At 42.5% G+C, this 16115-nt stretch overlaps 1 protein-coding gene across 1 annotated transcript in view; it reads right to left on the minus strand.

Moving 5' to 3' along the window:
* CILP2 (cartilage intermediate layer protein 2) overlaps positions 1–16115 on the minus strand; it is a 273448-nt gene that overhangs the window by 81141 nt on the left and 176192 nt on the right. The window contains exons 3-4 of the mRNA XM_069767690.1: positions 8471–8656; positions 5723–5872 (exon numbers count right to left, since the gene is read on the minus strand). Of these exons, the coding sequence (XP_069623791.1) occupies positions 5723–5872; positions 8471–8656 (336 nt within the window). The remainder of the gene's footprint in view (positions 1–5722; positions 5873–8470; positions 8657–16115) is intronic.

The raw sequence follows: 16115 nt of genomic DNA on the forward strand, positions 1-16115 counted from the left end.
GGGCATTCGAGGAGTGGCGTCATTGGCTTGAAGGAGCTAAGCATCGCGTGGTGGTCTTGACTGATCATAAGAACTTGACTTATCTCGAGTCCGCCAAGCAGTTGAATCCTAGGCAAGCTCGTTGGTCATTGTTTTTTGCCCGTTTTGACTTTGTGATTTCATACCTTCCGGGCTCTAAAAATGTGAAGGCGGATGCTCTGTCTAGGAGTTTTGTGCCCGACTCTCCGGGTGTATCTGAGCCGGCGGGTATCCTCAAAGAGGGAGTAATTGTGTCTGCCATCTCCCCTGATTTGCGGCGGGTGCTGCAAAAATTTCAGGCTAATAAACCTGATCGTTGCCCAGCGGAGAAACTGTTTGTCCCTGATAGGTGGACGAATAAAGTTATCTCTGAGGTTCATTGTTCGGTGTTGGCTGGTCATCCTGGAATCTTTGGTACCAGAGAGTTAGTGGCTAGATCCTTTTGGTGGCCATCTCTGTCGCGGGATGTGCGTTCTTTTGTGCAGTCCTGTGGGATTTGTGCTCGGGCTAAGCCCTGCTGTTCTCGTGCCAGTGGGTTGCTTTTGCCCTTGCCAGTCCCGAAGAGGCCTTGGACACATATCTCTATGGATTTTATTTCAGATCTTCCCGTCTCTCAAAAGATGTCAGTCATTTGGGTGGTCTGTGATCGCTTCTCTAAGATGGTCCATTTGGTACCCTTGTCTAAATTGCCTTCCTCCTCTGATTTGGTGCCATTGTTTTTCCAGCATGTGGTTCGTTTACATGGCATTCCAGAAAATATCGTTTCTGACAGAGGTTCCCAGTTTGTTTCGAGGTTTTGGCGAGCCTTTTGTGGTAGGATGGGCATTGACTTGTCTTTTTCCTCGGCTTTCCATCCTCAGACTAATGGCCAGACCGAACGAACCAATCAGACCTTGGAAACATATCTGAGATGCTTTGTTTCTGCTGATCAGGATGACTGGGTGTCCTTTTTGCCTTTGGCTGAGTTCGCCCTTAATAATCGGGCCAGCTCGGCTACCTTGGTTTCACCGTTTTTCTGCAACTCTGGGTTCCATCCTCGTTTCTCTTCAGGGCAGGTTGAGTCTTCGGACTGTCCTGGTGTGGATACTGTGGTGGACAGGTTGCAGCAGATTTGGACTCATGTAGTGGACAATTTGACTTTGTCCCAGGAGAAGGCTCAACGATTCGCTAATCGCAGACGCTGTGTGGGTCCCCGACTTCGGGTTGGGGACTTGGTTTGGTTATCTTATCGTCATATTCCTATGAAGGTTTCCTCTCCTAAGTTTAAACCTTGTTTTATTGGTCCATATAGGATTTCTGAGGTTCTTAATCCTGTGTCTTTTCATCTGACCCTTCCAGATTCTTTTTCCATACATAACGTATTCCATAGGTCATTGTTGCAGAGATACGTGGCACCTATGGTTCCATCTGTTGATCCTCCTGCCCCGGTTTTGGTGGAGGGGGAGTTGGAGTATATTGTGGAGAAGATTTTGGATTCTCGTGTTTCAAGGCGGAAACTCCAGTATCTGGTTAAGTGGAAGGGTTATGCTCAGGAAGATAATTCCTGGGTCTTTGCCTCTGATGTCCATGCTCCCGATCTTGTTCGTGCCTTTCATATGGCTCATCCTGGTCGTCCTGGGAGCTCTGGTGAGGGCTCGGTGACCCCTCCCCAAGGGGGGGGTACTGTTGTGAATTCTGTGGCAGAGCTCCCTCCTGTGGTCACAAGTGGTACTTCGGCTGGTTCTCTCTGTGAGCTTCCGTTGGTGGAGGAAAGTGGTACTGCGGCTTCTGAGTTTCCTTCCTCAGGTGATGTGGTGAAGTCGTTAGGTGCTGCTCTATTTAACTCCACCTAGTGCTTTGATCCTGGCCTCCAGTCTATGTTCTAGTATTGGACCTGTTTCCTCCTGGATCGTTCCTATGGCCTGCTGCTCTGCATAGCTAAGTTCCTCTTTGCTATTTGTTTGCTGTTTTTTTCTGTCCAGCTTGTCAATTTGTTTTTTTCTGCTTGCTGGAAGCTCTGGGACACAGATGGTGTACGTCCGTGCCGTTAGTTCTGTACGGAGGGTCTTTTTGCCCCCTTTGCGTGGTTTTTGTAGGGTTTTGTGTTGACCGCAAAGTTACCTTTCCTATCCTCGCTCTGTTCAGAAAGTTGGGCCTCACTTTGCTAAATCTATTTAATCTCTACGTTTGTCTTTTCATCTTAACTCACAGTCATTATGTGTGGGGGCTGCCTTTTCCTTTGGGGTATTTCTCTGAGGCAAGGTAGGCTTATTTTCTATCTTCAGGCTAGCTAGCTTCTCAGGCCGTGCCGAGTTGCATAGGGAGCGTTAGGCGCAATCCACGGCTGCCTTTAGTGTGGTTGGAGAGGATTAGGGATTGCGGTCAGCAGATTTCCCACGTCTCAGAGCTCGTTCTTGTTTTTTGGGTTATTGCCAGGTCACTGTATGTGCGCTGACCTCTATGTCCATTGTGGTACTGAATTACCTTTCATAACACTTGTGTATGTATGTATGTACAGTATGTGTGTGTATTTATGTGTATGTTTCTATCTGTGTGTGTGTGTGTATGTGTATGTATGTACAGTATATGTGTGTATGTATGGTATATTTGTATGTCTGTGTACGCATGTACATTACATGTGTATGTATGTACAGGATATGTGTGTATATTTGTGTATATATGGTACATTTGTAAGTATATATGATATACATGTATGTATGGTATATGTATATATATATATATATATATATATATAATTATACACTGTATATATATATACATATATATATATATATACTGTACATATATATTTATGTATCCGGTATTTGTATACTGTATGTGTATATAACTGTGTGTTTGTCTATGTATGGTATATGTGTATCTGTGTGTATGTACAGTGCATGTATGTACGAAATGTGTATGTGTGTATGTACGGCATATGTGTGTGTATGTACGATATATGTATGTGTATCTGTGTGTATGCATGGTAGATGTGTGTATGTTATATGTATGTACGGTGTATGTATAGCTGTGTATATGTACAGTGCATTTATGTACGGTATGTGTATGTATGTATGTGCGGTATATGTGTGTATGTATGGTATATGTATGTGTATCTGTGTGTATGTATGGAGAGGTGTGCACGTTATATGTATGTAAGGTATATGTGTATCTGTGTGTATGTACAGTGTATGTATGAATGGTATGTCTATGGCTGTGTATGTACGGTATATGTATGGCCAGTATATGTATGTGTATCTGTGTGTATGTACACAGAGATTCTGAGAACAGGACTCTGGAGTCTCATCCTGGATGGAGCAGAGTTGTGCATGCTCGGCCTCTGCTTTACTAATTATCTATAGAGGTGCTGACACTGCTGAGCGCTTCGCTAGGCTATTTCCAGCATTTCCATTGATCATTAATAAAGTAGATACCAGATATATAATGTAATGTAATATATACATGGTCGGGCTCTGCCAGTTCCAGCAGTTCCATGCAGTTATCCACCATGAGGATGTGCTTTGCACACTTGCTGTCATGTGCCAACTAGCGTGTCAGCCACGTCTTGCATTGTTCTATTCACTGACAGCTGACATTAGTTGTAACCTGACTGCAAGTATGACTGCGCTGGAACCAGTAGAACTGAATGGTAACGGAGATATATATATATATATATATATATATATATATATATATATATATATATATACTGTATATATATATATATATATATATACAGTGGGGCAAAAAAGTATTTAGTCAGTCAGCAATAGTGCAAGTTCCACCACTTAAAAAGATGAGAGGCGTCTGTAATTTACATCATAGGTAGACCTCAACTATGGGAGACAAACTGAGAAAAAAAAAAACAGAAAATCCCATTGTCTGTTTTTTTAACATTTTATTTGCATATTATGGTGGAAAATAAGTATTTGGTCAGAAACAAAATTTCATCTCAATACTTTGTAATATATCCTTTGTTGGCAATGACAGAGGTCAAACGTTTTCTGTAAGTCTTCACAAAGTTGCCACACACTGTTGTTGGTATGTTGGCCCATTCCTCCATGCAGATCTCCTCTAGAGCAGTGATGTTTTTGGCTTTTCGCTTGGCAACACGGACTTTCAACTCCCTCCAAAGGTTTTCTATAGGGTTGAGATCTGGAGACTGGCTAGGCCACTCCAGGACCTTGAAATGCTTCTTACGAAGCCACTCCTTCGTTGCCCTGGCGGTGTGCTTTGGATCATTGTCATGTTGAAAGACCCAGCCACGTTTCATCTTCAATGCCCTTGCTGATGGAAGGAGGTTTGCACTCAAAATCTCACGATACATGGCCCCATTCATTCTTTCATGTACCCGGATCAGTCGTCCTGGCCCCTTTGCAGAGAAACAGCCCAAAGCATGATGTTTCCACCACCATGCTTTACAGTAGGTATGGTGTTTGATGGATGCAACTCAGTATTCTTTTTCCTCCAAACACGACAAGTTGTGTTTCTACCAAACAGTTCCAGTTTGGTTTCATCAGACCATAGGACATTCTCCCAAAACTCCTCTGGATCATCCAAATGCGCTCTAGCAAACTTCAGACGGGCCCGGACATGTACTGGCTTAAGCAGTGGGACACGTCTGGCACTGCAGGATCTGAGTCCATGGTGGCGTAGTGTGTTACTTATGGTAGGCCTTGTTACATTGGTCCCAGCTCTCTGCAGTTCATTCACTAGGTCCCACTGCGTGGTTCTGGGATTTTTGCTCACCGTTCTTGTGATCATTCTGACCCCACGGGGTGGGATTTTGCGTGGAGCCCTAGATCGAGGGAGATTATCAGTGGTCTTGTATGTCTTCCATTTTCTAATTGCTCCCACTGTTGATTTCTTCACTCCAAGCTGGTTGGCTATTGCAGATTCAGTCTTCCCAGCCTGGTGCAGGGCTACAATTTTGTTTCTGGTGTCCTTTGACAGCTCTTTGGTCTTCACCATAGTGGAGTTTGGAGTCAGACTGTTTGAGGGTGTGCACAGGTGTCTTTTTATACTGATAACAAGTTTAAACAGGTGCCATTACTACAGGTAATGAGTGGAGGAAAGAGGAGACTCTTAAAGAAGAAGTTACAGGTCTGTGAGAGCCAGAAATCTTGATTGTTTGTTTCTGACTTATTACTTATTTTCCACCATAATATGCAAATAAAATGTTAAAAAAACAGACAATGTGATTTTCTGGATTTTTTTTTCTCAGTTTGTCTCCCATAGTTGAGGTCTACCTATGATGTAAATTACAGGCGCCTCTCATCTTTTTAAGTGATGGAACTTGCACTATTGCTGACTGACTAAATACTTTTTTGCCCCACTGTATATATATATATATATATTTTTTTAAATGTATTTATTGCATTTATTATTTATTACACATACAGTGAAAAAATATAAATAAATATATATTTTTAGAGTTGTGGGGAGGCCCAAATAGAACTTTTGCTATGGGACCCTGTGATTGCTATGTACGTCCAAGAAACAAGGCAGATCACCCTCATTATTACAAGCAGGGCAGTAACAACAAGGGCGATCTGCCTTGTTTCTCGGAGCCTGAGGCTCCAGGGGTCCCATTGCCAGATTGCCCTCATCATAAGCAGCGTACTGGGCAGGGAGGAGGCCCAGGCCCATTTCTTGCACAGGGGCCCCAAGCTATTAGTGTCCGCCTCTGATTGTAAGCATGCATATTTTTGTTTGATTGGATTACTTGTGCATGGAGATGTCCCACACTGTTCAATTTGGAATGAAGGACCAGAACAAGGAATTGCGTTGCTGGGACACATTCGACGTCGCACCCTCTTTCCCCCACCACAAGTTTTTGCACAAGGTGTCCAGGTGCTCCAAGAAGACCATTTTCCTGTAAAACATAATGAACAAAGAAACGATTGCTAATCAGATTGAACTGTGCGTGCAACTCATTTACCCTGACAGAGATATAGAATTTCTATCCTATCCTGGATTTTTTTTTCTCTTTTAGTATTATTTGTTTAGGTTTATGGCATCTCTGCTGATATTTGTTAGGCCCTGTTCACATATCCATTTAACTATACTATTTGTGTGTTCCGCTTAGAATAGTTAAATGAACAAAGTTAGGATTATTATTATTATTTACTATTATAGTGACATTTATTCCATGGCGCTTTACATGTGAGGAGGGGTATACATAATAAAACAAGTACAATAATCTTGAACAATACAAGTCACAGCTGGTACAGGAGGAGAGAGGACCCTATCCGCGAGGGTTCACAATCTACAAGGGATGGGTGAGAATACAGTAGGTGAGGGTAGAGCTGGTCATGCAGTGGTTTGGTCGATCGGTGGTTACTGCAGGTTGTAGGCTTGTCGGAAGAGGTGGGTCTTCAGGTTCTTTTTGAAGGTTTCGATGGTAGGCGAGAGTCTGATGTGTTGGGGTAGAGGGTTCCAGAGTAGGGGTGATACGCGAGAGAAATCTTGTATGCGATTGTGGGAAGAGGAGATAAGAGGGGAGTAGAGAAGGAGATCTTGTGAGGATCGGAGGTTGCGTGCAGGAAAGTACCGGGAGACGAGGTCACAGATGTATGGAGGAGACAGGTTGTGGATGGCTTTGTATGTCATGGTTAGGGTTTTGTACTGGAGTCTCTGGGCAATGGGGAGCCAGTGAAGGGATTGACAGAGGGGAGAAGCTGGGGAATAGCGGGGGGATAGGTGGATTAGTCAGGCAGCAGAGCTTAGAATAGATTGGAGGGGTGCGAGAGTGTTTGATGAGAGGCCACAGAGCAGGAGGTTGCAGTAGTCAATGATCCAGTGCATTCACATTTCAAGTGGAAGCAGAGGGGCCTCATTGATCTATTCTATGTCTGGTTTCTGAATTTTTTTAGAAAAGTAAAAAGGTCCTTCATGCAGAACTTTTTCTTTCTTTCTAAAAAATAAACAAACAATCAACGGAAATAAGATGGACCCCATTTATACCAATGAAGCCTCTGTGCCTTTGAATCAGATATGTATAGAATACTAATACCATTTTGTCTGTTCCATTTATCTGTTCTAAGCAGAACAAACAGAACCCTTTAAGGGGTTTTCCCATGAACAAAAGTTCATTTTAATCAATACATCTTGGAATAATAAGTTCCACAATTGGATGTATATAAAAATAAATGTTCCTGTGCTGAGATAATCTTAGAAATGTGTCCCTGTTGTGTATTGTGTAATGCCCGGGTGTGACCATGCAGGGACATGGTCTGATCATACCACAGCTCCTGAGCAAGGGGAATGGGGAAGGTGGAAGGGGGAGTATACAGACATTACAGCAGGGGCTCACAGCTGATTCTTTCTGTGAGGTAAAACATTTCCCTGCCTGTCTTTAAAAAATGTTTTACCTCAAAGAAAGAATCAGCTGTGAGCCCCTGCTGTAATGCCTGTATACTCCCCCTACCATCTTCCCCATTCCCTTTGCTCAGGAGCTGTGATATGATCACACCATATTCCTGCACGATCAGACACAACCATTACACTTTACACAGTTAGGCCATGTTCACACTTTGCGGTTTTTACCGCGGAACCGCGGCGATTTTGCAGCTGCGGGTCCGCAGCAGTTTCCATATGGAAACCGCAAACCGCTGTGCACATTCTGCGGGAAAAACCGCGCGGGAATGCAGCGGTTTACAACCCACAGCATGTCACTTCATTGTGCAGAATCGCAGCGATTCTGCACCCATAGGAATGCATTGATCCGCTTACTTCCCGCATGGGGCTGTGCCCACCATGCGGGAAGTAAGCGGATAATGTGCGGGTGGTACCCGGGGTGGAGGAGAGGAGGCTCTCCTCCAGGCCCCGGGAACCATATTTGTGGGTAGAAAAAAAAGGATTAAAATAATAAATAATGCTATACTCACCTCTCAGCGCTGCAAGCGGCCGTCCAGTCTCAGGGTTGCTATGCGAGCAGGGCCTGCAGTGACGTCGCGGTCACATGACCGTGACGTCACAAAGGTCCTTCTCGCATAGCATCTTTGGCACCTTTGGCGCCTGCAGCGCCGAGGAGATCAGGACATCAGAGGGTGAGTATATCATTATTTTTATTATTTTTAACATTACTATTGATGCTGCATATGCAGCATCAATAGCAGGAGTAAAATCCCGCAGCGGAACCCGCATGACAAAACGTGGTAAATCTGCAGGGATAACCGCAGCGGGTTTGCCCTGCAGATTTATCAAATCCGCTGCGGGAGAACCCGCAGGGACCCGACGCTATGTGTGAACATAGCTTTAAAGGGGTTGTCTCATCGCAGCTACCCCTAGTACAAGTAAAGCCCAGGTTTGCATACTTTACCTCGGCAGTGGCTACCACAAAGAGGCTTACTCGTATTCATAGAAGGGTGCCCTGAGTCAAAGACCCCTTTTTTTTATTTGTACATGGATTATGGACAAATACTGTCTTTATGAGACTCCTCCTGTAACTGTATTTGCTTTGGTGGATTACCTAGTTTGCATGGTGCAGTTATGCAGACTCTTCGCTCAGTGGCTTTCCCTTTACATTTTTCTAGGCTCAGTAACATTGCAGGCTGCTCATTGATGCAGGTACGTTGTCTGATCTGGATACCTTTTGCTCCACATCCTGTATAGGAGCAAGTACTCCATGGAGACCAATGTGACCAAAAGAGAGGATCTGCAATGGCAAAAAGTTATGCAAGGCTGATTACGGTATGTTGAGCATGTCTATGTTAAAATATTGGTTTTGATACAAGAGAAGGTTTATTTGCATTTAAAAAGGTATAGTCCTGCATTTTACTGCCAAGTTATTCAGCAAGGATTCCCTATCTACTATTTTAGTTTTCATTTTTCACCCAGAAGCATCCAGAATTTTTAACAGGAGGTCTGAAACATTATCTAAAGATTATTGCAGTAAAACTAGGCTTTTGGCATGACCTGAAAAGAGAATTGTCTCGTTTAATGTATTACCAGCTGGTAGTATAGTGGCTCTAGAGCAGGGATGTCCAACTCAAACACACAGAGGGCCACAATTAAAAGCTTGGACAAAATTGAGAGCCAACCTTAAGGTATTTACTTTAAAAAATATCCACAATTGAGGATATTTTTCCTTATCATCAAAAATAACAACGAACATTTTCATATGGAAACAAACTTAAAGGGGTTATTCCACGTGCATTTTAATTAGTAGATCTTTGGATAAAATGCATAATCACAAATGTGGCATATTGGAATAATATAATATGTTATGCAAGAGCAGTAAAAAGCATATGTCATATATGCCGCATGGTCCTCCATGCTGTATAATGGTCCCACATAGTCTACCATACAGTATAATGGCCCCACATAGCCCTCCATGCAAAAAAATGGGCCCCCCATAGCTCTCCATACAGCATAATAGACCCCACATAAAAAAATATACTCACCACTCCCTGGTCCCCCGCTATTCCTGTCTTGGCAATGAGCGCTCTGAAGCTCTGAAGCTATTTACTGCTAAGCACAGTGGGTTCAAGATAGTTGTCATCATGCCCGCTGCACTAGACATGAGATACAGAGGGAGCGTCCATCATTGTTTTCAACTTTCCGATGCAATGCCGGGGGGGTGTCGGCATCTTAGGTCAAATATAATCATCCTGCGGTCCAGAGTTTGACATGTGTGCTCTAGACCGTAGTTAATCCTATACCTTTGACCCTTCCACCACCACTTTGCTGTAGTAATTAACAGTCTTCCTAAAATTATGTGCCCATGGTGAGTTTTTAGAGCGCTTTTGATGCTGCTTAATTTTGCTGTATCAAATATGTAGCATCCTACAGTTTCAGCAAAGTGGATGGGATTTATAGAAATACCAAAAAGAGACAAAAACACAGTGTCAAAAATGCAATGAAAATACAGGTAAGAAAACTGAACACAAAAACGCAAGTAACCTAATTTACATAATAGATGCAAAAATTCTGCAAAATCAAAAACTCACCAAAATCTCATCATGGTAATGTAGCCTAACACCTTCAAACAGATTAAAGGGAACCTTTCCCATGTAAAGAAGAGCCACCACCTCTTACACAGTATGCAGATATAAAAGATGAGAGAGGCCTGTAATTGACATCATAGGTAGACCACAACTATGAGAGTCAAAATGATTTAAAAAAATCCAGAACATCACCGTATCTGATTTGGCAAGATTTTTTTTGCAAAATATGATGGAAAATAAGTATTTGGTCGCCTAAAAACATGCAAGATTTCTGGCTTTCATAGACCTGTGACTTCTTCTTTAACAGGCTCCTCTGTCATCCACTCATTAACTGTAGTAATGGCACATGTTTGAACTTGTTATCAGTATAAAAGACACCTATCCACAACCTAAAAACAGTCTTGATCCAAACTCCACTTTGGTGAAGACCAAAGAGCTGTCGAAGGACACCAGAAACAAAATTGTAGCCCTGCACCATGCTGGGAAGACTGAATCTGCAATAGGGAAACAGCTTGGTGTGACGAAATCAACTGTGGGAACAATAATAAAAAGATAGAAGACATACAAAACCACTGATAATCTCCCTCGATCTGGGGCACGTAAAGTCTCACCGCGTGGGGTCAAAATGATCACAAGAACGATGAGCAAAAATCCCAGAACCACACGGGGAAACTAGTGAATGATCTGCATAGAGCTGGGACCACCATAACAATGGCTACCATCATTAACACACTACACCGCCAGGGACTCAGATCATGCAGTGTCAGACGTGTCCCCCTGCTTAAGCCAGTATGTGTCCGGGCCCATCTGAAGTTTGCTAGAGAGCATTTGGATTATCCAGAAGAGTATTGGGAGAATGTCATATAGTCTGATGAAACCAAAGTAGAACTGTTTGGTGGAAACAAAACTCATCATGTTTGGAGGAGACAGAATGCTGAGTTGCATCCAAAGAACATCATACCTACTGTGAAGCATAGGGTTAGCAACATCATGCTTTGGGGCTGTTTCTCTGAAAAGGGACTAAGACGACTGATCCGTGTACATGAAAGAATGAATGGGGCCATGTATCATGAGATTTTGAGTGCAAACCTCCTTCCATCAGTAAGGGCATTAAAGATGAAACGTGGATGGGTCTCTCAGCATAAAAATGATCCCAAGCACACTGCCAGGGCAACAAAGGAGTGTCTTCATAAGAAGCATATGAAGGTCCTGGAGTGGCGTAGCCAATCTCCATTTCTCAACCCCATAGAAAACGTTTGGAGAGAGTTAAAAGTCCATGTTGCCCAGCGACAGGCCCAAAACATCACTGCTCTAGAGCAGATCGGCATGGAGGAATGAGCCAACATACCACCAACAGTGTGTGTCAAGTTCGTGAAAATTTACAGAAAATGTTTGAACACTGTCATTGCCAACAAAGGATTTATAACAAAATTTTGAGATTAACTTTTGTTAATGACCAAATACTTATTTTCCACTATATTTTGCAAAAATAAATCTTGCCAAATCAGACAAGGTGATTTTCTGGCCCTTTGTTTGCTTGTCGCCGCAGCAGAAATCTCAAAGACTTGCTAGCTAGAAATTGTTTCTTGTACGATAATAAAAAAAGCAACTGGTTAGAGATGGGGATCTCAAAAGGGAACCATAAATGCGGGCGCTGCAATTTCTGTAATTTCCACCTGACAGGTACTTACTTACAAATTGGCGATGTTCCTCACACCGTGCAGCACTTTATCTCCTGTAGGTGCACACACGTGGTGTATGTTATCTTCTGCCCATGCGGCTTCTTTTACAGTATGTTGGTAAGACTATCCGACCGCTGTTTGTCAGGATCAGGGAGCATTTTTGCTCCATCCGGATAGGCAAGGGTGCCCCCAGGTTGATCAGTCACGTTCGTCAGGCGCATGCTGGGGATACGAGCGTATTACGCTTTGCTGGGATAGAACGAGTGTTTCTTCCTCCCCGGGGGGGGGATAACCTTAATAGGTTACTCCTCAGGTCAGAAGGTAGATGGATTTTACACACGAATGCGATGGGCCCGCTGGGTCTGAATGACAAAATGGACATGGCAGTATTTTTATAATTAATATGGTTTTATATTGTTTCTTTAATTTTCTGTGTATTTTCGTGCTCTTTAGTTTTGTTGTTTATGATTTTTTTTTTTTGTGTTTGTTTGCCACTGGTTATGGTAAGTGGGTGTTTTCACTCTCATTGGTTGCTATGGGATCCAGGGAGTTTCCTGTTTTGGGGATGCTTTATAGGTGCTCTCCTGGTTCCTGTTAGCATTCGGACCCGTAGAAGTGCAGTAGCACGAAACGGCCGTCGTCCGTCATTCCACGTTCTCCTGTTAGTTTCCTGCACATGTTCTGATTAAAGGCATATTACTTTGAAGGACCGGTGAGTGCACTTTCTTTTTTCTTTTTCCTTGCTGGATTTTCTGGATTTGTTTTCTCATTTTGACTCTCATAGTTGTGGTCTACCTATGATGTCAGTTACAGGCCTCTCTCATCTGGGAGAACTTGCACAATTGGTAGCTGGCTAAATAATTTTTTCCCTACTGTATACAATACAGACACATTGTATACAGTAGGATACACCTTCTCATTTAAGGATTTTTCAGTATTTTCATGACTATGAAAATTGTACATTCACACTGAAGGCATCAAAACTATGAATTAACACATGTGGAATTATATACTTAACAAAAAAGTGTGAAACAACTGAAATGATGTCTTATATTCTAGGTTCTTCAAAGTAGCCACCTTTTGCTTTGATACCTGCTTTGCACACGCTTGGCATTCGCTTGATGAGCAAGAGGTAGTCACCGGGAATGGTTTTCAATTCACAGGCGTGCCCTATCAGGTTTAATAAGTGGGATTTCTTGCCCTATAAATGGGGTTGGGACAATCAGTTGTGTTGAGCAGAAGTCTGGTGGATACACAGCTGATAGTCCTACTAAATAGACTGTTAGAATTTGTATTATGGCAAGAAAAAAGCAGCTAAGTAAAGAAAAACGAGTGGCCATCATTACTTTAAGAAATGAAGGTCAGTCAGTCTGAAAAATTGGGCAAACTTTGAAAGTGTCCCCAAGTGCAGTGGCAAAAAACAATCAAGCGCTACAAAGAAACTGGCTCACATGAGGACCGCCCCAGGAAAGGAAGCCCAAGAGTCACCTTTGCTTCTGAGGATAAGTTTATCCGAGTCACCAGCCTCAGAAATCGCAGGTTAACAGCAGCTCAGATTAGAGACCAGGTCAATACCACACAGAGTTCTAGCAGCAGACACATCTCTACAACAACTGTTAAGAGGAGACTTTGTGCAGCAGGCCTTCATGGTAAAATAGCTGCTAAGAAACCACTGCTAAGGACAGGCAACAAGCAGAAGAGACTTGTTTGGGCTAAAGAACACAAGGAATGGACATTAGACCAGTGGAAATCTGTGCTTTGGTCTGATGAGTCAAAATTTGATATCTTTGGTTCCAACCACCGTGTCTTTGTGCGACACAGAAAAGGTGAACGGATGAACTCTACATGCCTGGTTCCCACCGTGAAGCATAGAGGAGGAGGTGTGATGGTGTGGTGGTGCATTACTGGTGACACTGTTGTGGATTTATTCAAAATTTTATGGCATACTGAACCAGCATGGCTACCACAGCATCTTGCAGTGGCATGCTATTCCATCCAGCATTTAGTTGGACCATCATTTATTTTTCAACAGGACAATGACCCCAAACACACCTCCAGGCTGCGTAAGGTCTAATTAACCAAGAAGGAGAGTGATGGGGTGCTACGCCAGATGACCTGGCCTCCACAGTCACCAGACCTGAACCCAATCGAGATGGTTGGGGGTGAGCTGGACCGCAGAGTGAAGGCAAAAGGGCCAACAAGTGCTAAGCATCTCTGGGAACTCCTTCAAGATTGCTGAAAGACCATTCCCGGTGACTACCTCTTGAAGCTCATCAAGAGAATCCCAAGAGTGTGCAAAACATTAATCAAAGCAAAAAGTGGCTACTTTGAAGAACCGAGAATATAAAACATCATTTCAGTTGTTTCACACTTTTTTGTTAAGTATATAATTACACATGTGTTAATTCATAGTTTTAATGCCTTCAGTGTGAAATGTACAATTTTCATAGTCATGAAAATACAGAAAAATCTTTAAATGTGAAGGCGTGTCCAAACTTTTGACTGTACTATATGTCCACATTGAGCTAGCCATAACACAAAAAAAGACTTTTTATTATACTCACCTTCGGGGTGGTCCGGTCGGATGGGCGTTGCTGGTCTTGACCTGGTGTCTCCTCTCTTCTTGCGATCGCTGTCCTCCTTCTGTGCAGGTACATTCCTTTCTACCCTGCCGAGGGCAGGGCAAAGTACCTAAGTGCGCATGTGCCGACGCTCTGTGACCTTTCCCCACGCTTGCGCATTACAAAACCTTTGCTCTGCCCTCGACAGGTCACAGACAAGTATGCCTGCGCAGGAGCATGATGGTGGACACTGTATGGATGACGTAGGACGCGTCATCTACACAAAGCAAGAAGAAAGACAGAGAACATAAGAAGAGAGGAGGAGACGGATCAAAACCGCCCCGTAGGTCAGTATAAGAAAAAGTATTTTTTGTGTTATGCCCAGCACATTGGGGACTTATATAAAGCTTTCTAGAATGCTGTCACATAGGGCTTAGAGGCGCTGGCCCTACTTTACATGGCAAAAACCTGGTGACAGGTTCTCTTTAATCCCCACAGCCATTTTTCAAATCTGATTTTTCACTTTTTTTGTGGCAATCATTTTGGAAGGTTTCTACTTAACCAAGTGATTCTGAGATTGTTGTTTTTTAGTGAATCAGTGTGCTGTACATTCATAGGTAATTTTTGGTTGATATTAGTGATGAGTAGTGTTGAGCATTCCGATACTGCAAGTATCGGGTATCGGCCGATATTTGCGGTATCGGAATTCCGATACCGAGTTCCGATATTTTTGTGATATCGGGAATCAGTATCGGGAGTAAGATTTATGTGTAAAATAAAGAATAAAAATAAAAAATATTGAAATACTTACCTTCGGACGCGCCCTGGTTGTCACCGCTGCAACCGCCATGCTTTCCTTGGTAGAATGAGCGCTTGAAGGACCTTTCGATGACGTCGCGGCTTGTGATTGGTCGCGGTAGCGTCATGTGACCGCTCACGCGACCAATCACAAGCCGCGACGTCATCGAAAGTCATTAACGCGCTCATTCCTAAGAATGATGTGGGATTTTAGTGTTCCCTTTATTTTCTTTAGCAGTGTATATTGAATGTAGCCTGAAAATAAAGTGTATGCCCCCATTGAAAGAAGCCAGGCGAAACAGCGCTGTCGGGGTGATAGCTGCGGTACATAAAGCTGGGTACACACTGATGTTAGTACACTTTGATTCATGCGATTGCTTTGCAGTATTCTCTTAATGGATGAGCACTTGCCTTTATAATATTATTTGCAGCGTAGCACATTGCACTTTATTCTATATATTTTATGGTACCACTATTTAGGCACACTTTTTCATTTTATCTGCTTGAAAGCCAAATTTGTGGTACCGCGCGGTATCTCATTCTTATCCCTATGTTTAAATTTTATATGAAACCCCCCCTTTTTTAAGAGATTACAATAAAATATTTTTATTTTATCTTATGTATATGCCTCTGTATCCCTACAATATTATTGTTTGGGAATTTTATATATACATATAGATTTTGAGGTTGGATTATACTTCATTTGGACCTATGTAAATAAGGATTATTAAAAAGACCTACCAAACCAAACCAAACAAAATTTTGAAAGGGAAAAATGCTAAGAAACATTATTTCCTTCATAATTACATGTATATAATGCAGAATTAACATATAAATTAAAAAAATAACAATTATAGCTCTCCTTTAGCATATGTTTGCACAGAGCGTTTTGGCTTTATTTTTTACTGTAACATTTGTGAGGGCTCTCACTTCTACATTTATACAAATAGTTAGCAAGATTGTGGAATATATTTTCTCCATCCCTTTACAATGCCAGCTAAAACATTGAAAAATATTTAGAATTGAGAGTCCTCAGTGGTTGATACCTTTTAATGGCTAACTGAAAAGATGGTAACAAATTGCAAGCTTTCGAGACTACATACGTCTCTTCATCAAAGCAAAGACTA

This window comes from Ranitomeya imitator, chromosome 1 (genome assembly GCF_032444005.1).
Source record: "Ranitomeya imitator isolate aRanImi1 chromosome 1, aRanImi1.pri, whole genome shotgun sequence".
In the NCBI taxonomy this organism is placed as follows: Eukaryota; Metazoa; Chordata; class Amphibia; order Anura; family Dendrobatidae; genus Ranitomeya; species Ranitomeya imitator.